The sequence below is a fragment of the Nelumbo nucifera genome, chromosome 2, assembly GCF_055504915.1.
Source record: "Nelumbo nucifera cultivar China Antique chromosome 2, China Antique-T2T, whole genome shotgun sequence".
Classification (NCBI taxonomy): domain Eukaryota; kingdom Viridiplantae; phylum Streptophyta; class Magnoliopsida; order Proteales; family Nelumbonaceae; genus Nelumbo; species Nelumbo nucifera.
In genome coordinates, this window is record NC_142650.1 from 92,111,819 (window position 1) to 92,134,663 (window position 22,845).

General features: G+C 39.7%; 1 protein-coding gene and 1 pseudogene across 3 annotated transcripts in view; both read right to left on the reverse strand.

Moving 5' to 3' along the window:
* LOC104611985 (putative magnesium transporter NIPA4) overlaps positions 1 to 20,416 on the reverse strand; it is a 28,060-nt gene extending 7,644 nt beyond the window's left edge. For 2 of the 3 annotated variants that reach the window (XM_088897385.1, XM_019200193.2), the window contains exons 1-6: positions 20,148 to 20,416; positions 20,000 to 20,056; positions 19,399 to 19,489; positions 19,112 to 19,272; positions 18,870 to 18,997; positions 18,431 to 18,568 (exon numbers count right to left, since the gene is read on the reverse strand). In XM_088897385.1, the coding sequence (XP_088753511.1) occupies positions 18,431 to 18,568; positions 18,870 to 18,997; positions 19,112 to 19,272; positions 19,399 to 19,489; positions 20,000 to 20,056; positions 20,148 to 20,277 (705 nt within the window). In that variant the 5' untranslated portion in view covers positions 20,278 to 20,416. Of the gene's footprint in view, positions 1 to 18,430; positions 18,569 to 18,869; positions 18,998 to 19,111; positions 19,273 to 19,398; positions 19,619 to 19,999; positions 20,057 to 20,147 lie in introns of all 3 variants that reach the window. The other variant, XM_088897386.1, reaches the window with a different exon arrangement.
* LOC104612978 (uncharacterized) lies at positions 1,990 to 4,982 on the reverse strand (annotated as a pseudogene).
* Positions 20,417 to 22,845: the final 2,429 nt, after the last annotated feature.

Consider the following 22,845-nt stretch of genomic DNA (forward strand, 5'->3'; position numbering starts at 1 on the left):
CTCTCTCAAGCACATGTTCACTCCATGCATGAGAATTCTTGTACTCTATCTGAGTTTTAATAAAATTACTTTACCTATTTCCACAAAAGACCAACAGGACTTGAGCTTGGGTTTGAGGGCCTTGGTCAAACCCATTAAATCAAGCCCAAGAATATAGAATATGCACAAAGTTATATACAACCAACATTTCTTCGTTTGTTAACACTTTCGCTATGTGCTATACATAAGAGAATGTAAATTTAACTCTTAATTTCAAGTTTAACAAAGGAGTTAATCTGACTGTTAGGGACTGCCTAACTCAGGGTTCTGATGAGGAACCACCTCCTGAAACAGAAAGAAAAGATGGAAAAAGAAGAAGAAGAAGAGAGAGAGAGAGAGAGAGAGAGAACTAGAGAGAAAAAAGGACGAGAGAAGTCCGAGTAATTCTGCCTGTGTCTTCTTCTTTCTCGGTTTGTATTTATACAGAGGAAATCTGTTATATTCTAGGTATTATATCTCATTTTCTTGTTACATTCAGTTAAGGCTCTCAAGGGGCATCTTCTTTGGGTAATTATGACCATACTACCAAAGCTTCAGGCTCGATATGATTTCCCTTTTTCACCCAATGAAAATCAATAATGGACTGGGGTTCAGTGGCTTTAGGCTTTAGGCATTTCTTTATAACTGAAATGTGAAAAAAGGATGAATTTTAAAGTGCTGAGGTAGTTCAGGCAGTAGGCTAACTTTCCAATCCATTCAATGATCTTGAAGGGCCCAAAGTAGTGTGGTGCCAGCTTGCTCCAGTGTTGCTGCCTTACAGACAGGGAACGTTAGGGGGGTAATTTCAAATTTTCAAGTATACGAAGTCACCCACCTGATACTTAACTTCCCAGTGATGCCTAGTGTTTCATCCACTATTGCACCCAGGCCAAGTTATGTTTAAGATCTTGTAGAGAGGCATCCCGCTTTATCAATAATTCTTCCAATGATGCAACTGGAGAAGAACACCTTTCGTAGGGTAACAGGGCAGGGGGATCTCGACCATATAAAGCATGGAAGGGTATCATTGCTCAGCTACATGATAGGTGGTATTTTAACTCCATTCTTCCTAGTGGAGCCATTGGGCCCACAGTTTGGGTTTGGAGCCCAAAAAGCACTGCAGGTATTTCTCCAGGCACCTGTTAACCACCTCCGTCTGCCCATCAGACTGGGGGTGGTAGCTAGTGGCCTTATTTAACTGAACTCCTTGCACCCGAAATAGCTGTTTTCCAGAAGGTGCTGAGGAAGATAGGATCCCTAACGGACAGAATTGATCTGGTGAATCTATGGAGGCGGGCCACCATCGTACAAAGGTATCAGCCACTGTTGATGCTGTGAATGGGTGTGCTAAAGCCAAAAAATGGCTGTACTTGGTGAGGCAGCCTACCTGTTAAGGGCCCGAGAATAGGATCTCGTCACGGGTCGGTCCACGGGAAAAATCTCCTGTTTTCCCTTGTTCCTCCCTTTTCTTGAGGAACCTATCTTGGTGCCTTAATGGTGATTTGTTCAAGAGATCACCAACTCTCCTCTACTCTGTCTTGACTGAGAATTTCCATGCCTTTATTGAATATTATCAGCTCCTTAAATAGAAGATTACAAGAGATAAGAGTCCTGCTTTTAGGAAGACTCCCTACTAATCTATACTACTGAACAGATAAGATAAGAACACTGAACAGATAAGACTCCCTACTAATCCTACTACTGAAAATAGATAAGATAAGCTAAGAACACTGAATAGATAAGGCTCCCTACTAATCCTACTATTGAAAGCAGATAAGATAAGAATGTTGAATAGATAAGATAGAACTGTATCTAGCTGGAATTAGATAAGATGAGAACTAAGAACACCCAATTACTGTTGTTGTCGGCGGCTATACTTCTTCCCAATAAATGCGTCCACATCATTACTCCCCTCCTGGACTAAGATCTTGTCCTCAAGCTCGAAATCAGGATATGTGTCTTGAAACTCAGTCAAAGGAATCCAGGATAGGTGGAATGATTTTGCCCCCCTGGGTCGGGTTCCAATGAAGAGGGTTCATCCTCAGACAGCTGCAGTGAGATACCAAGATTTGACCATGCGTAGCTGCATTCTTTGCCGCGGGCAACTGCAGCCTTAAGGTACTTCTGAGATGTCTTGAACCGTAGAGTACAAAGATTGTGAAGGCCAAGTTGGTGCCACTGAACTGCATCATCTAGATCCTCTTCTATTGCCTGCTTTAGTGTGTACAGAGCTTGCTCTTCCACCTCCGTCAAATCATTATGTGTAGTTTCAAACGTTGCTGCAATTTCATGTTGAGCCTTGTGAACCATGGCAAGTCCTGCCCATGCTATCCGAAGCTCAATTGTTGTAGAGTCCCCTTCTCTGAGTATTGAAGCCATTTCATTCGCAGCCCATGAAAGTTGTTCAGTGGGACCTTGAGACCTTTCTGCATCCTTGATATGATGAAGTGCAACAGCATATCGAGTTGACATGCAATTAGGCTCCAGTTTTGCTGCCTTCTCTAGGCACTTTCCAGCACTTTTATGATCACCAGCCAAATAGTATGCATTAGCAAGATTCACCCAGATATGTGCAGCCCTAGGATCTTATCTAACTGCAGCTAACAAACACTCTTTTGCAACATTTGCAGCCGCAACATGAGGCATACAAGCTCCTTCACCAGCACTTGCCCCCGCACCTGCAACAACTGAACCATATTTACACAAAAGAAGAGATGCGTAATTGATTAGGGCCGCAGGATGGTTTTGATCTTTTAGAATCAAATCTTGAAAACATTTCATTGACAGCTCCAAGCTACCACTTTGAAGATAAGCAATCCCAAGATTTGCAAGGGAGTCCAAGTGGTCAGGAGCAATAGACAACAAAGAGGATAAAACCGATATAGCACTCTGTAGACGGCCAGTTCTAATAAGTAATAAACCAAGTGTATTCCAGACAGATGCTTGTCTAATATCTGACTGCACTGACTCCTTCAACTTAGAAATAATTTCTCCAAGTTCTTCATGCGTGAGTTCTTTATCGGCACAATGATCAATTGTACTTCCTAGCAAGAGGCACTGTGCATGATGAATTTGAACCAAAGAAAGTAACTCAGGCCTGTCAATCTCTTCCTCACTCCGAAGTAATATTTCTGCTGCCTTTCCATATGCTAGCACTACCTTCTGTGGCTGACCCAACCTTTGGTACATTAGGCCAAGTATAAAATGTGCATGGGCATTTTTGGGCATCTTCCTTGCAACATGAACCAAACCAGGTTTAAGGCTGCTGACTTTTTCCTCACAGGATGCTGGAGCCCCTTGACAGTGTTGATCGGCATTCGTATCAGGCCCACATTCAAGAGAACATTTTCCCTTGTTAATTCTTGAACGGCACTTCCCCAGTTTATTTAACCGTTTAGCTTCTCCTTCTGTGGCATCAACCACAGCGTCTGTGGCATCTCGTCACGGGTCGGTCCACAGGAAAAACCTCCTGTTTTCCCTTGTTCCTCCCTTTTCTTGAGGAACCTATCTTGGTGCCTTAATGGTGATTTGTTCAAGAGATCACCAACTCTCCTCTACTCTGTCTTGACTGAGAATTTCCATGCCTTTATTGAATATTATCAGATCCTTAAATAGGAGATTACAAGAGATAAGAGTCCTGCTTTTAGGAAGACTCCCTACTAATCTATACTACTGAACAGATAAGATAAGAACACTGAATAGATAAGACTCCCTACTAATCCTACTACTGAAAACAGATAAGATAAGAATGCTGAATAGATAAGATAGAACTGTATCTAGCTGGAATTAGATAAGATGAGAACTGAGAACACCCAATTACTGCTGTTGCCGGCAGCTATACTTCTTCCCAATAAACGCGTCCACATCACTACCACAATTAAAATCACTGATTTATCGGCTAAAATTGGAAGCCCAGTAAAAAAATCCATGGAGATACCTTCCCAAATTTGGGTGTGAAATGGTAGTGGTTGTAGCAGGACTGCGGGTGATTGGGCATCATATTTACACTGTTGATAAGTCTAGAGTTGGCAATGTAGCTTCGAACGGTTTTCAACATTCCCTTCAAAAAGAACTGAGTTGCAATGAATTTGTATGTATGGAGCACCCCTGAGTGACCCCCTAAGGGTGAAGCTTGAAAGTAATCCAACAATTGGCCAATATGGGCCAAAATTAGTTGGTAGAACTAACCTGTTTTTGCAGTATAGTAGGGGCTCTTTAAGCAAGTAATTGGTTCTAGAAATAGGCTGCTGTAATAGTTGATCCTTGGAATGTTGTAGTTCTGGGCTTGTAGCAGCTTCCTCTCAAATTTGGGCTCACAGTGTTGTCGTGGGCTGGAGAGAAACCTGCAGCTGCTGCAACTCCGGGTGTTTAGATAGTGCATCAGAAGCTTTAGTTGCTCCAGTCCGGTATTCAATCGAGTAATCAAAACCCATGAGTTTTGAAACCCAACATTGCTGATCTGGGGAGAGAATCCGCTGTTTAAGAATTTGAGACTTTGGTGATCCGTTCAAATAAAGAATTTGTGCCCAAGTAGATACAAACACCAATGGTAAGACCGCCAAGACAACAGCTACCAATTCTCATGTGTAAACTGAGCTAGATCCCTGCTGTACTGTAAGTGCTTTACTAAAGAAGACAAGAGGTTTCCCTTCCTGCATCAACACTCCACCAATCCCTTGACCCAACACATCACATTCCACAACAAATGTTTTGTTGAAATCGGGTAATGTCAAAACCGGAGGTGAAGCAATAGATGTTTTAAGACTTTCAAAGGAATGCTGAGCTTCCGGAGTACAGGTGAAGGCATCTTTTCTTAGCAAGGCTGTCAATGGGGCAGCAATGTGATCATAGCCTCTAATGAAACGACAGTAGTATCCCATCAGACCGAAGAAGGCTAGAAGTTCTTTCACGTTAGCGGGGGCATGCCACTGCTTAATGCTGGCCACCTTTTCTGGGTCTGCCATCACAGTACCCCCTTCTATTACATGGGCTAGGTAGTGTACTTGGGATTGACTGATGGACTGAATGCACATTTAGATTCTTTTGCATATAGCTGATTGCTCAAGAAAATCTTCAAAGTAATATCTGAATCCACCAAGTGTTGGGACTATGAATTGAATCCAGAGCAAGAAGAAAACAGATCTAGGGGTGTCAAGAATAGTCAACCCCCACCCCAAAGAGTCTCTTTTATATTAAAGAGATAAAAGGTACGTACAATTACAAAAATGCCCTTACAGGGCTGAAAGATAAAAAGAACAAATAAAATAATAAGAAGTACGATACTATACAACAAGGACTACTCTAATAATGTACATCAAGATATATCTTCACACTCCCCCTCAAACTGATGCGTAGGCATCAGCATCAGTTTGCCCACAAGAATGAGATGTCGATTTTTAGTCATGGCCTTGGTGAAGATGTCAGCAATCTGCATGTGAGAGGCAACATGAGGAAGAGATATAGAGCCTGCAACAAGGAGGTCTCTAATAAAGTGACAATCCACCTCGATATGTTTAGTTCTCTCATGAAAGACTGGATTAGATGCGATCTTGATAGCACTGGTGTTGTCGGCATACAAAGGGATAAGAGTAGGAAGAGAAATACCAAGATCAATGAAAAGTGACTTCAGCCAAACAATCTCGCTACATGCAGAAGACATAGCTCTATACTCAGCTTCAGTGGAAGACTCAGAGATAGTTTGTTGTTTCCTGCATATCCGAGAGATGAGAGAGTCACCCAATAGTGGATTGACAAGTGTCAGGGCAACCAGCCCAATCAGCATCAGCATAAACCCTCAATTATATGGATGATGAGGAAGAGAAAAACAGTCCCTGAGAGGTTGTCTCTAACATAGCAGATGATGCGGCAAACAGTAGTCATATGAGGTTGAACAACATGTGAAATATCAGGCCTGGTCATAGAAAGATAGATCAAAGAGCCAACAACCTGACAGTACAAAGTAGCATCAAGAAGGATGAGGCCTTCGGATTTAGATAGCTTGACATTCAGCTCCAGGGGAGTATCAACATGTTTCTCATCAGTGATTCCGTTTGACGAGATCAGAGGCGTATTTTTGTTGACAAATAAAATACCCTCAACTGCTACGATGAACCTCCAAACCCAAGAAGTGAGAGGACCCAGGTCCTTCATGTGAAATGAGTTATGAAGTAAGGACTTCAGCTCACAAATGCTGTCATGATCATCCCCCATTAGGAAAATGTCATCAACATACAATAGAAGAATAGTAATACCATGGGGTCTTCTCTTAACGAAGAGGGAGTAGTCAGAGGAACTTTGATTATACCCAACTGCAACAACAACATCCCGGAAGCGCTCAAACCAAGCCTTGGGTGCTTGCTTTAGGCCATATAAAGACTTCTGCAGGCAACAGACACATGAAGGATCACTACAATATCCAGGCGGAGGAGGTTTCATGTAGACTGTCGCCTTTAGTTCACCATGAAGGAAAGCATTCTTCACATCTAATTGGTAAATAGTCCAGGAATAAACAGTAGATATGGCCATAAGAGTCCAAACTATGGTGATTTTAGCAATCGGGGCGAATGTTTCTTCATAATCAATCCCATATTCCTGACTATATCCTTGGGCAACTAATCGGGCCTTATATCGATCAAGAGAGCCATCTGATTTCAGTTTGATCGTATAGACCCAACGGCTTCCAACAATAGAAGCATCTGGAGAAGCTGTCACAAGATCCCAAGTATCATTCTCATGGAGGGCTTGAATTTCGGCATCCATAGCTTCTTTCCACTGAGAACTTCTAATGGTTTGCTGATAAGATCTAGGGATATCTGTGGAAGAAAGAACAGCAAAAAAGGAACTATTGTTTGAAGGGAAACCATAGCGGTCAAGAGGTCGAGAGATACAGGTAGAACGACGAAGTGGAATAACCAAACTACTATCTGAAATAGAAGGATCTTGGGTCAAGGTATCACTTACAGAGGATATCTGAGATGAATGCTTTGGACCGGGTGGAAGGGGGGTTGCAGGCACAGGAGCCGGGACACGTAGTCGCTTGCGGGTGAAGACAAGAAGACCTCTCTCAGTTAAGGAAGTAGTAGTGTCATTTGAATCAAAGTCCTACAAAACAGAGATGGAAGGAGCAGACAATCTAACAACGCCAGTAAAGAAGGAGATATGTTCAAGAAACACAACATTCCGAGAAATCCGGATACGAGGAATAGCAAGATCATAACACAAAAATCCTTTGTGGTCAGGACTATATCCCACAAAGGCACACATAGCAGACTGAGCAGTTAATTTAGATCGTTCACGAACAGGAAGATGAACAAAACAAAGACAACCAAAAACATGAAGGCTAGAGAAATCTGGGGGATAACCAAAAAGTTTTTGGAAGGGAGAAGTGTTGCATAGAATAGAGGATGGAAGAAAATTGATCAAATACACGGTTGTATTGGCTGCTTCTACCCAAAACGAAGTTGGAGTATGAGACTCCTGTAGTAATGTCTACACAACACTGAGACTAAATTCCATAACTCCTCAAGTATACCAGGAAGTCTCCATCTCTATATTCTCCCCCTGAATCTGAGCAGAGGATAGTCACATTGCACTTGAATCAGTTTTGCACCATAGTATGAAACAATTTAAATGCACCAAAGACTTCTGATTTGTGTCACAGAAAATAAATCCAAGTATATTTGGTACAATCATCTATAAATAATACGAAATATCTGTACCCTAATCGTGAAGTAATAGAAGCAAACCAAACATCACTATGTAATATCTCAAAAAGTTTAGTGGCATGTTCAGATGTACGAAGAAATGGTAAAACATGACTTTAAATCAAACAACACGTAGTGCAAGAAACACCAAAAGTATCAACAGGGGAAATTTTATTCTTAATCAAACCAAAGTCAAACAAAATTTAATTTTTGGGAATATTGATGACCCAATCGTTTATGCCATAAATCCCAAACATTATTTCTATAACTCAACAGACAATCAGACAAAGAAGAACTAAGTAAAGTTGAGGATGCCCCTGGTTGAGATTTCTCGAACTCCAGCGCAAACAGACGGCCCAGCCTACGCCACTTCCCTTTCACCTTCCCAGTGTACCGGTCCAGTATCAAGCAACCATCATGAGAAAAGGTGAGAACATTTTCTTCATTAACAAGTTGGCCAACATAAATCAAATTAGTAGTAAGGTTGGGTACTAAGAGGGTTTGGGAGAGAGGAAAGGATCTGGTTGGTGACAGTTGAAGGGACAGATCATTACTACCAATGATGTCTAACTTTTCACCATTAGCAGTAATAATATGTTTATGGTGAGTTTTAGTGGAAGGGATTGGGTGGCTGAGGTAGGTTCCTGTCATATGGTTGGTGGCACCTGAATCTATAACCCAAGCATGTGAAGGGGAAGACCAACATGTAGAGAACTTACCAAACAAGCCAATAGTAGAGAAAGCAAAGGAAATAGCAGAAGATACCAGTTGCCGAACCCTTTCTTCATCCATGACACCTGTTGAATCACCTTTCACTGAAGATTCACCCTTGGTAGATAGTGTCTATTGTTGGTCCATCTATTGCCTGATAGGCCCAGCGCAAAGTCTTTTTCTGAGAGCCCTTAGCTAGTCGGACTGGACAGTCTGGAATGATGTGACCATGTTGCTTGTAATAGGTACACACATTCTTCTTATAGTGAGATGCAATATGTCCAAAACCCTTACACTCATAGCACTGCGTTTTGGAGAAGTCCTTGGAGGTTGGCTTCTTACCCCCATGAGCAACAAAGGCTATTTCAGCCCGAACTTCAGCCATCTTCCCATCAAACCCAGCTGCAGTGAGAATTCTAGTCTCTTCCCTCAAAAGTTCCCTTAAAACAGAATCCATATCTGGAAGTGTTCCCCTACTTAGAATGTTGGACCTGATTATCTCATATTCAGGTCTAAGTCTCATCAAGAATTGAGTCACATTTCTCCTCTCAAAGTACTTCTGAGGATATTTCACACACTCCACTAAATCCAAGGGTTCAATGTGAACAATCTCATATTCAGCCCATAAATCAAGAAAACCAGAATAATACTCATGTATCCTCCTATCTCCTTAGATGTAAGAGAATATTTCTGATTCTATCTGATATTGTTTAGATACGTTGGACTACTGATAAACTTTTTCTAGATACATGTACATCTCATATACTGTTTTCATTCTCCTCATGGGTACAGATATATGATAGTCAATAGAACTCAGAATCCAAGAAACAAGTTTACCATTATCCAACTTCCATTGTTGTAAATCTTTGGCCTCGGTCTCAGCTGGTTTGGTGACCATTCCATTCAGATATCCTTCTAAACCCTTTCCCTCAACATAAAAGTCAAAGTGGAACTTCCACATCCCATAGTTCTGTCCATTCATCTTTACAGGAATGATATCACCCCTGTCTGAAGCCATTACAGCAAGAAAATAGCACAAAATAGGGTTCGACTGAAGTTTAAAGAAACTAAATTGAAGTAAAACTTGATCCAAAGATGAGTGAAATAGGTTGTAATCAATCCAAGAGAGTCAAAAAACTGAGATAGAAACCCCTTTCTTTCACTGGAGATTGTTCAAGAAACAAAACAAAGAAAAGTTGAACACAGTCCAGAAAAGGAAAGTCTGGGCACAGCTGCCAAGAAGAGTCCAGATCTCTCTCAAAACTTCACGAATCTCCGTAAAAATTTCAGAATATATTGAGAATGGCTAGGTGACAACTCCTTTCAATTCTTGCTGCAAACGGAGGTAAAACGAGAGAGATCCAATAAAATCTCTCTCTGGATGCGTAGAAAACAGAAGAGGAGTTCCTGGAGAAATCACAACAGTCCAGGACCACTCGGCAGAGATGTAGGTTCTCAATAGATCACAAAAACAAGATGGATCAGAGAGAAGGAAGATCAAAGAGCAACCTGCTCTGATACCATGTGAACTGAATTCAGAGCAAGAAGAAAACAGATCTAGGGGTGTCAAGAATAGTCGACCCCCACTCCAAAGAGTATCTTTTATATTAAAGAGATAGAAGGTATGTACAGTTACAAGAATGCCCTTATAGGGCTGAAAGATAAAAACAAATAAAATAATAAGAAGTATGATACTGTACAACAAGGACTATTCTAATAATGTACATCAAGATATATCTTCACAGGGACCATGTTGGGCTGTAAACTAGGATATCATCAAGAAAAACAAGTATGAACCGGTGCAAATAAGGATGGAATAGATCATTCGTGAAGGTTTAAAAGGTTGTTGGGGCAATTGTAAACCCAAATGACATGATCCAAAACTCGTAGTGACCATCATGGGTGTGGAATGCCATCTTGGGCATGTTTGTATGTACTCTAATTTGATGATAACCAGCCCGTAAACCCAGCTTAGAAAAAATCTGTGCTTCTTTGATCTCATCAAGAAGTTTGTCAATTATCGGGCTTGGGAACCGGTATTTGACCATGATATTATTAAGTGCCCTATAATCAATGCAAAACCGCCATGCCCCATCCGTCTTTTTGACAAGGAGGACCAGGGAGGAGAATGGGCTATGGCTTGGCTGAATGAATTTTTTATCTAACAGTTCTTTAACTTGTTTCTCAATTTCTTTCTTTTGAAAATGAGAACAGCAATAGGGTCTTACATTCGTGGGGGCAGCTTCTGGCAACAGTGGAATGCGATGATTATATTCCCGAGAAGGCGATAATTCTGTGGGTTCTTGGAACACTGTTGCATATTGCTGCCAAAACTCTTCTTGTGCTGTTGTAACCTAGCCCTTTGTTAATATTGGGATTGTATGATTAAGCTCCCAAATAACAGGTTGGTTTGGATCTTGAGCTTGTTTCAAGAGAGAAGCTAGACTAATTGGGCTTGCGCCTTTTGTTGGTAAACCTTGTAGGTGAATCTTGACTCTAACTGCCTCAACCATTGAATTCCAAGAACAATGTCTACTCCACTAAGCTCTAGTGGATACAGATCAACCATGAATTGCTGGCCCTAGATTATCAACTCGATGCATGTACAAATGCCATCGCAGAGAAGAGATGTCCCATTTGACATGTGAACCTTGAATGCTGGCATGGGTTGGATTGGTAATCCCAGTTGTTTGGCCAATCGGGCTTGCGCCTTTTGTTGGTAAACCTTGTAGGCGAATCTTGACTCTAACTGCCTCAACCATTGAATTCCAAGAACAATGTCTACTCCACTAAGCTCTAGTGGATACAGATCAACCATGAATTGCTGGCCCTAGATTATCAACTCGATGCATTTACAAATGCCATCGCAGAGAAGAGATGTCCCATTTGACATGTGAACACTGTTGCATATTGCTGCCAAAACTCTTCTTGTGCTGTTGTAACCTAGCCCTTTGTTAATATTGGGATTGTATGATTAAGCTCCCAAATAACAGGTTGGTTTGGATCTTGAGCTTGTTTCAAGAGAGAAGCTAGACTAATTGGGCTTGCGCCTTTTGTTGGTAAACCTTGTAGGCGAATCTTGACTCTAACTGCCTCAACCATTGAATTCCAAGAACAATGTCTACTCCACTAAGCTCTAGTGGATACAGATCAACCATGAATTGCTGGCCCTAGATTATCAACTCGATGCATGTACAAATGCCATCGCAGAGAAGAGATGTCCCATTTGACATGTGAACCTTGAATGCTGGCATGGGTTGGATTGGTAATCCCAGTTGTTTGGCCAATTGGGCTTGCGCCTTTTGTTGGTAAACCTTGTAGGCGAATCTTGACTCTAACTGCCTCAACCATTGAATTCCAAGAACAATGTCTACTCCACTAAGCTCTAGTGGATACAGATCAACCATGAATTGCTGGCCCTAGATTATCAACTCGATGCATTTACAAATGCCATCGCAGAGAAGAGATGTCCCATTTGACATGTGAACACTGTTGCATATTGCTGCCAAAACTCTTCTTGTGCTGTTGTAACCTAGCCCTTTGTTAATATTGGGATTGTATGATTAAGCTCCCAAATAACAGGTTGGTTTGGATCTTGAGCTTGTTTCAAGAGAGAAGCTAGACTAATTGGGCTTGCGCCTTTTGTTGGTAAACCTTGTAGGCGAATCTTGACTCTAACTGCCTCAACCATTGAATTCCAAGAACAATGTCTACTCCACTAAGCTCTAGTGGATACAGATCAACCATGAATTGCTGGCCCTAGATTATCAACTCGATGCATGTACAAATGCCATCGCAGAGAAGAGATGTCCCATTTGACATGTGAACCTTGAATGCTGGCATGGGTTGGATTGGTAATCCCAGTTGTTTGGCCAATTGGGCTTGCGCCTTTTGTTGGTAAACCTTGTAGGCGAATCTTGACTCTAACTGCCTCAACCATTGAATTCCAAGAACAATGTCTACTCCACTAAGCTCTAGTGGATACAGATCAACCATGAATTGCTGGCCCTAGATTATCAACTCGATGCATTTACAAATGCCATCGCAGAGAAGAGATGTCCCATTTGACATGTGAACCTTGAATGCTGGCATGGGTTGGATTGGTAATCCCAGTTGTTTGGCCAATACTCATGTTATGAAATTCAAGGTGACTATATATCAAGATTGACATGTGGCGCCATTTTACCATTCCCAAAACTCTCACAAGCTGTGGAGAGTCAAGCCCAGTAGGGGTCTGAAGGGATATCTTTGGTGCTTCGCACTGATCCTCGACCCAATTTTGGTCTATTAATCCATTCTGATGTATACCACTCTTGATTCCATCTTCATTGTCATCTTGAAGGGTATAGATTTGCAAAGTTTTGCATGACCTGGCCCGAACTGCTCTTCACAGTTATAGAAGTGACCCTTCTCTCTACGAGCTTTCATTTCAGCCCATGATAATTTCTTGGAAGGGATAGTTGGGATGGGTATTACATTTGTGGGCTTACCTAGAATGCAACCCTCTTTTCCTAGGCCAGTTCCATCAGTTCTTGGGCCATCGGATCTTGGGAGGCTGGCTAGTCTTTGCAGTTATACCCAAGGTCAACCGATCCTCTTTACACGATTCATTTTTTCCTCTTGAATTCTTGCCAGGGTGACAACATCCATGACTATGGATGGCTGTAGCACCTTCACTTCTAATCGGATGTCTTCCTTGAGTCCTTCGACAAAAGTTCCAACTAGCAAACACTCTGGCCAATCATGTACTTGGATGGCTAAGCGCTAGAACTCCGTCTGGTGGTCGCAGATGCTCCCAATTTGCCTCAATATTGCAAGACTCTCGTCGAAATCTTCACAACCAAACTCTCCAAATCGAATGCACAATGCATCTGTGAAATCCATCCATGACAATATGGGGTGCCTTCACCAGAACCATTGATGCCAAAGAATTGCTTCACTCTCTAGATGAATTGCCACTAGAGCTACACAATCTTGACCAAGGATTTCGTTCAACTTAAAGAACTTATCGGCCCTATAAATGCACAGAACTAGGTCTCCACCCTGTAAATCCAAGGGTTGCTTCGTCGATTTCTTCCTTGGCTTTCCCCTGCAGCTAGATCAATCCCTCTATTCCCATCGACCCCAATCTGTTTGAGCTTTTCATGAGGGCAGACAACATATCCTTCATTTCTCATATGTCGTCGATACGCGATGTTGATCTACATCAACTTGGTCAGTTCTTGCTCCCATTGATGTTGATCATGTGTTAGGCATCAGGAGCTCTGATACCAAAATTGTTAGGGACTGCCTAACTCAGGGTTCTGATGAGGAAGCACCTCCTGAAAGAGAAAGAGAAGACAGAGGAAGAAGGGGGGAGAGAGAGAGAGTTAGAAAAAAGGTCGAAAGGTGTCTGAGTAATTCTGCCTATCTCTTCTTCTTGTTCTGTTTGTATTTATGCAGAGGAAATCCATTACATTCTTGGTAGTTATATCTCATTGTCTTGTTACATTCAGTTATGCAACTTGGTTATTTGTTGTATCTGAGAGCTGATGTGGACCTCTTCTTTTGTAGGCCTTTAGTTTCGGTTGGTTACTCCCATTCATGGGTCTAGATTCAGAATTATTGCTTGTTCTTACACTGACCCAACTGCCTTGTGGATAATCTAGCTAGAAGTGTAAGAAGGCATTCTTTATTTTGGAAAATCAACATTCTGAGAAAGGTTGTTCACTGATTTATGTGAGATTGTTAGCCTCTTGGTTGTCGGCCTCTTTCTTCTCCATTATCTTGAGAAGTGCTTCTACAATTGTATATTTGATCTATAATAAAAATCTTTGATATTGATTTTTTTTATGAGTAACTGGTAAATTTATTCATTGAGTCCTAAAAGAATAAAATATGTGCAAGTATGTCTGCAACACTTAAAGAGGCTGGCCTGTATGTACAAGTGTGTCTGCAACACTAAAGAGGCAAGTTTGTAGCTACCTCATCCATATCCATGAAATATTACATTTCCCCAAAATAATTTATGTATGTCCACCACCTGTTTGACTATACAGCCATCCAGCCCATTTTCTAATATATGGATCCATAAAAAACTTTTCTTCCACCCTTGCAACTACATGAATTTCTTTAATAATGTTCCTGTAGTACCACATTCCTAATTTGTTCTTTAGCCAGTTCACTACCACTTTTAGTCACCTTCCACCAAAATATTTTTGAATGTTAAAAGATTTTGCTATCTATAGTCCTTGTAGTACTACCATCACCTCAGCCATTGTGGGTCCCAAGTAGACTACCATAATTGAGCCCCAACTGTCTCTAATGGCTCCTCCTATGCTTGATCCTACTGGGTTGACAAGGCTGCACCCATCAAAGTTGAGCATCACATGGTTGCTGCTCCATTGGGTTCCACTACCAACAATGTCTAGATTTGTGGGAAGAAGATGTAGCCACCCAGTATAACCCTCTCAAAATCTTTGATATTGTTACTAATCAAAAGAATAAAGAAAGTTGATTTAGCCTAAGACTTTATTGCATAGATAGAAAATCAAGTTTTTTTCCTAAAGAACTCAGAGGATAAGATTTTCTGGTAATCAATCACCCAAAGGATTAAGTTGAAAAGGAATTCACAATCTTCAAGGCACTGTGAACGAGCAAACCAAGTGGTTAGTTTACAAGATATTGACAATTGACAACTGCACAGGACTGAGGGAAAGCACCAGAGTGTAAATGTTGTATAATGTCTTGCAGTGTTGTTCTAACAGAAATAGTTTAGTCATTTAACTAGCAAACCATTTTGAGTAACCTTGTATTTTGTTCCGTAGTGTACTTTTAACTATCTACCTCAGTATCCCTAATAGCCCTTCTCAATCCCAAATCCCAACCAAACCCAGAGCCAGAATTGGAGGGAACCAGGAAAGTAGAAATAGGCTCATTTTTGTAACAAGACAAGGCAAACAAAGAGGGAAATTTGGTCCTTCAAAGGAGAATTCCCCACCCATACTTGTTCCCAAAATTTAATACAGTTCCCAAAGTGCAAATCATACCTGATCCGAGGAAAGAATAAAGGATGGCTTGGATGGCTTTCCACGGGGATGCTCTTGTAGTCCTTGCTCTAATTCCAGTGTCCTAGCCATTTGCTGCTATCCCATGAATGCTCACCACTACCTTGGCCCAGAATTTTTCTTTTTCATCAGGAAATCTCCAAAGCTACTTACCTAAAAGAGCAGTATTTCATTTCCGTACATTCCCAATTCCCAATCCCCCTGGCTTCTTGCTCTTACACACCACTTCCCACCTCACTCTATGATCATTCTTATCCTCTCCTTGTTCCTAAAGAAAGTTTCTCATTAAGCTCTCCAACTTCCTAGCTATCCCACTGGAATTTTGAATACCGACAAAAAGTAAACAGGTAAATTAGCTAGAGTGGACCTAATTAAGGTAACCCTGCCTCCCATAGATAGGTAAATACATTTCCAAGAAGTCTCTTTTCAAATCTCTCAACCACCAGGGACCAAAAGCTCACTTTCCCTTGGTTGTCACCTAACGAGAGACCTAGGTATTTTAGAAGCCAACTAAGGACCGCACACCCCAAAGTCTCCACACACTCATCCATTTCCCTCTCTTGCATATTAATTCCTGCTATGCAACTTTTTTCAAAGTTCACCTTTAAGCTTGACATTTTCTCAAAAAGTTGCACCACGGTTTTGAGATTTCTGATCCAGCCTAACTCTCCTCCATCACAAAAGAGAATTGTATTATCAGCAAATTACAGGTGAGTAATTGGTACCCCTTCCCTCCCAATTCTCCATCCTCTTATTAAATTCCTAGACTTTGCTTTTGAAGCCAATCTCCCAACACATCTGCAACTATAGTGAAAAGGAAATGAGAGAGAGGGTTTCCTTGTCTAATACCCCTTAAGGCAGGAAAGAAATCCACTACTGTCCCATTCACCATAATAGAATATTGACAAGTCCTCAAACACCCCATCATCCATTTGCACCATCTACCTCCAAACCCAAAGCATTCCATCACCTCCTTTAAGAAGGACCATTCCACCATATCATAGGCCTTTTCTAAGTCAAGCTTACACACCACTCCTTTCCTCCCAGATCTACTCACATCCTCCACACATTCATTGGCTATCAAAATTTGATCCACAATTTGCCTCCCTTGCACAAAAGCCCCTTGGTTGGAGAAAATGATGGTAGGAAGGACATGCTTAATCCTGAGAGGTTACACCTTAGCAATATTTGTACAAACTATTCACCATGCTTACTTTTAATGTATATAAATGTTCACTAAGGCTGTGTTTGGTTTGAAAGAAAAGAAGGGAAGAGAAAAAAAAGCAAGGGAAGGGAAAAGAAAGGAAGAGGAATAGAAAAGCTTTCCCTTCCTTTCTTTTCCCTTCCTTTCTTTTCCCTTCCCTTCTTTCCTTTCAAACCAAACATAGCCTAAAAGATCCACCTTCAAATCAAAGGAAAGTGAGAGTGTCTTGCATGTATATCACCTATTTTTTATCTCGGAAGACAAGTCAATAAATATCCCTCCATAAATTAATCCCGTTAGCCACATTCTCTGTTCAATGATTTACCCACAAGTACGGCATTTTTAGCATTAGATTCAAACATCCAAAATCTTGATATTTCTCCCATTCTGTCAATTGTAACAACAAAATCATTCAATAGGGGGTGTTTAAGGATTAGGATAAAACATCCCCTATCTTTTAATGTGCATTAAGCAACTCAATAAGAAAATAAATGGGTAAATTAGAAGTTGAAGTTGAATCTATCATTCTACAGACCCGATATATTTTCTTTTGGTCTTTTACCTCTTCATCCTTTTGTTCATCTATTTTAAAGTTTCAACTACAATTAAAGTATCCAAAAAAAACTGAAAAGTTTCAAGTATAATTGACCCTCTAGAATAGACATGGCTCCTCTATTTACTATAAAATGTTTCAACTATACTTGACCCTGCTCCTCTATTGACTAGAATAGACACTACATTAACATTTCTGTTGGCTCATGAATGACAAGAGGAAAAAATATATCAGACAGGTCCTTATCCATCAGTAGGGTGATAGAGGGAACTGCATCTAAAAAGAACTGTCAGGTGAAATTGCTACAATAGTGGCATATTTTCCAAGTGCAGAACTCAGAAAGCCTACTCAAGGACCACTGGTAAATCAGAGAAATTATGCCAAATAACCAAGTTGATTTTGCTGCTGTTAAGACCCATTGTACCCTAGTATATTGGCATGAAGTATAAAATTCCTCGTACTTTGGCAAACCAATTTTGTTTTTTCTCTATTAAAATAAAAAAAAAATCCAAAACTAAAATTAAAATTAAAACAAAAATATATCAAGAATTCAAGATAAAAATGCAGGCAGCTACTGATCAATCAATTACATAAATAAGGCTTCAAAGAGTATAATAGACATCAGAAAATCCAAGTTTCTACAAGGTTGGGAAATTATCAAACTTGTCCTTCTTCAGTTATTATATCACAAACAATCATGCACATCATCCTATTATTTTCTACATGTGTTACTCTTAACCCTATATAGAATTTGACTCTAAAATGTTACAATAGAAAAGGGCAAAATGTTTTAAGCATTACAGTAATGACGAATAACTGTTACAAGGAGTTGAATTTGCCAAAGAACTGAATTGTGAACAGGGTGATTCCAAGCTGGTGATCCAGTGGTTAAAAGAGTCAGAAACAGCTGCCTGGTCCTATAAGGGGGTTTTACGAAGATTCAGATGGCTAACTACAAATATGTCAGTCCATTTCCAATGGGAAAGAAGATCTGCAAATGGGTTAGCAGACTCACTAGCTAAACAATGGGTGCATAGGAATCAAATGTTTTGGGCTAAGCTGTAATTCTTTGTTTTGATCTGAGGCTGCATCTCACGCCTCTTTTTGGGAACCTTCTCTGTGTATCTCTTATAATTCTAATCTTCTAATAAAGTCATTCATTATTCATCAAAAAAAAGAGTAATCCATCACTAACCTTGTTGAGATAATTCATTTGTGTGATGACACAGGTAACCACTACCAACAAGAAGAACCATGTCTCTGGGTAGATCAACTGGTTGTTACCCTCAAAGGTTAATTTCAAGGAAGTTCCAATGGCTTTGACACTCATCACCTGCAGAGTAAATTTAGATGATAAATGGAACATTTTATATGGGATTTTATTATAATTTTTCCATCATAACCTTGTAAGTAGATAAAGAGATCAAGAATATCCATATGAGCAGCTAAAGGAGTACTTCATAGTTAAGCATGTCTGACCAATTCATATAAGGCATCAACTCTAGTCCAGAACTGCACTTGGTTAAGTTGTTCCATCTGGACCTCTAACAAGTTTATAAGTTGTCACCAAGTACATTGCAGTGCCAGATCAGGAAATTCAAACTAGAAAACCAAAAGCAACTTAATTAGATTACCGAGAGGGAGCCCATCAAAGAACAAATGCCTGTGTAAACCAGTACATTTGTATTCCCGCATTGTGGTGCAAAATGGAAAGCCAGAATGAAAACCAGAATGATCACTGACACCACATAAAACAAAAATGCTGAAACATAAAACAGAAGAAATATAAATACTATGATGTATGTTAGCCATCAACGGAACAGAGTGTCCAAATTGAGTACAATAAACTTTAAAAAGAATGAGAGAAACCTTATACCTGTTTGAGTTGCCATACTCCAGATTTCCTGAACGGAAGTGATGGGACGCTCCTGCGGTGCATGGACAACAATTACAACTGAACCAGAAATGCACATCACACAGCCCAAGATCCCAAGTTTGTGCAACCTCTCCTTCAAGAAAAAATGAGCCAATACAGCACTACCGCATGCCATCAAAAAAACAAAAAAAAAAAGTTAATAATCACACAATCAATGAAATTCCTTTTACATGGAAAATACTGAGCAAACCTTGAAATAAAGAGAAGAAAACATGGAGAGTAATTACCTGACAATGATACTTAAGGCACCAAGAGGGGTAACCAGAACAGCTGGAGCAAATGCGTATGCCACAAAATTTGCTACCTCTCCCACAATCACTAAACCAGAAAGCATAAAACAACAGACACCAATAAGATATTGCAGACAAATAGTGCGGAGGACCAAAGATCATAGTGAACAACATTTTGGCCTCTGAATTTTCCAAAGGAAAACAATAAACGAATGACCTGCAAATTCAAACCTAAAGAACTTTTACAATCACTAAAAGTATTACCAGAGATCCATTGGATTAACACCTAAAACAAGTTATCTCTCTTTTATGTCAGGCTTGCCAGAAGAAAATTAAAGTAAAATTTCCAATAACACGTAAGCAAATGAAGAAATTGAATAGAAAGGAAAGAAATCTCATAACAAGAATGAATATTCATAATTCTGAAATAACTCCGACACAAACTCAACCAAACAGCAAATTAAAAAAAGCCCACACATATATAAGAAGAATAAAGAGACAATTGAACACCATAACTTATGTATCAGAACAAAGAAAGATAATTTATAGAAAAAATGAAGCAGGAGATAACTTTTATGTATAATAGAAGAGAAATTACTTGTGGTCATGCCTGCCCACCACAGAGGCTCCAAAAGATAAGAATAGCCACCAACTCCTACACCAGTAAAAGAAAAAGGGAAATCAAAAAAGAATCAACAGAAATCCATCAAACAAAAACCAATAATTCATCAAATAATCAAACCTACCTGCTCGAACTCCAGAAGAAGCTGCAGCACGTTTCAGACCTTTCTTCTTGATTATAAAGCTTGCCCCTATAAATCCACTTGAGAGAAGAGCCAAGACAAACCCTTTCAGATTATCTTCGGAGAAATCCATCTCAGATCTTCTCTCCCTCTTCTTCTTATCCTCCTCCTCATCGAATTTTCAGCAAGCGAAGCTTCAGATCGTTGGCGTCCTCCATTCAACACGATAGTTTTCTGTTCCGCTCTGCAAAATGAGTTTAGTCGTGTACTCGTGTTTAAGTTTTAGTCCCCACAAACAAGACACATATCTAGAGACCCCACCAATCAGCTCTCGTAATTCTCATCGTTAGATCTCTTCTACTTATGGCCCACCATTCTATCATATACAATTCAAAGGTGCTTATGAATGAATAACAGTAAGATACTCCAATTGAATGGTCAGGATTTCATATAGAATTCGGCAAAATCCTCCCTTCCATTATTTATGGGAGTGTTTATTCGAAAATTGATATTTGAAATAATCAATCGAATTTGGATAATTCGAATATCTAATCAGTCGAATTCAGATATCCTGTTCTTATCGAATAGTTATTCAGATTTAAATCCGGATATCATTAGAATCAATTCGATAAATATTCGAATTCGACCGATTATTTAATTCTTAAATAATATATAAAATATTTTTATATCATTTATATATAATAATTAAGTTATATAAATAATTTATATATTTATATACTTTATATCAATATAATATTTGTTTTATATATTTATTAATTATCTAAAATAATTAATTAATCAAATTCGAATCGGATCGGATATTTGAATATTTAATCGGATTCAAATTCGGATATGAATTTTCAATATCCGACGACTATTGAATCGAATTCAGATACGGAATTTTCTAATCAGATTTGAATTCGGATATTTTCTTATTCGTTTTAAATTCGATCCATTTATACCCCTAGTTATTGAGACACACAAAAAAAACTATAAATTTACAAAATTGCTCCTAATTAATTGTTAGGGCATCATTAAAAATATCTTAAAATACCAGAATTGTCCTCACTCGAGTAACAACGCTTTTATGTTTTTTATGATTATTTTTTAGAGCAAAAGAGAAAAAAAAAACGCAAACCTACGAAAATAATGAAATGGCAAAAGGAGATGAACATAGATTTTATTCTGGGGAGGGGGGGTTGGGACCGTTGAGCTACTTTTTGCTGAAAAGAACAAGGCTGTAATTTTCTTAATGGACTATGGACGGGAAAATCAGGCACTCGGTTCTCTATTTTTTGGGTCGTCGATCTGATTCCGACACTAAGGTCCAAGTTGACGTCGCTCTCCCTTACTTCCGAACAACAAACTGGTTCAACTCTCCTCCGCTTTGCTGTACCTAACAAATGCACAACTCAGAAGCAGAACGTCCTCCTCTAAAGTTCTTCCAAGTGCATAGCACACATCATCTTCACTCTGCAACGCCAATATCTCAAATCTCAACTTTCAAGGTTTTTATATTTTTTTTTTTTCCTTTAAAGGCCAAGCATCTTGGGTTTCTCTGGTTTTTTACTTTTTATTTTCTTGTGGAACATGGTTTTGTTCCCAGTTTGACGAGATCTTCTATGGTGGATCTAACTAGTGGAGTTGGCACCAACATAAATTTCAATGAAGTTGCCCATATCCCAAACGATGGGATGCTTCGATTAACAAACAAGACGAGTCATTTTGTGGGTCACGCCTTCTACCCATCTCCTCTCCGGTTTAAAAACTCCACTGATGGCACAACTTTCTCTTTATCTACTTCTTTCGCATTTGCCATCGTCCCCAAGTATTCGAAGCTTGGTTGGTATGGCCTCGCTTTCATGATCTCTCCAATGAAAGAGCTCAAAGGGGAACTTCCGAGTCAGCACCTCAGAACCAAATCCAACGAATGAGACCAAAGGATTGGAATTCAAATCCAACGAAAAAGTTCAATGACACAGTTCTCCAACCATGTTTTCACTATGGAATTTGACACAGTTCAAGACTTCGAGTTTGACATCAACGACAATCATGTCAGGATCAACATCAATGACTTGAAGTTGAATGCATCTGTTACCGTCGCTTATTATACCGATATCTCAACAAACGAAGACCTTAATCTCAAAAGTGGCAAGATGATACAGGTGTAGGTAAATTATGATTAGTGTTGTTGCTCGAGTATGGGCAATTCCAATATTCTAAAATATTTTTAATGACAGGCTGATGATTAGTCAAGGGCAACTTTGTAATTTACAGATTTTCTGTCTACTTAGTAACGGAAGGGAGCATTTCGTTGAATTATTTAAAAGTTGAGGAGAGGTTTTTATTAAAATGAAACTACGGGTTTTTATGATTGTCAGAGAGTTGAAGGGAGGTTTTGTTTATTATTATTATTGTTATTAGGGTAAAATACAAAAACTTTTCCTATAGTTTCACTTTACCAAAAACCCCCCTTCTATTTTTGAAAAATTCAACAAATACCTCCCTTTCATCAATGACTAGACGAAAAACACTACAGAGATGATATTTTTTTCAAAATGCCTATTTTACCTTTTTACGAATTAATGTGCATCTATTTTTACTAAAATATCCCTATCTCAACAACTCCATAATTTGCTCGAACACTATTCATCTTCTTCCTCATGACGCATAGCGGCAAAATGGTGGTGCACTCCCCCCT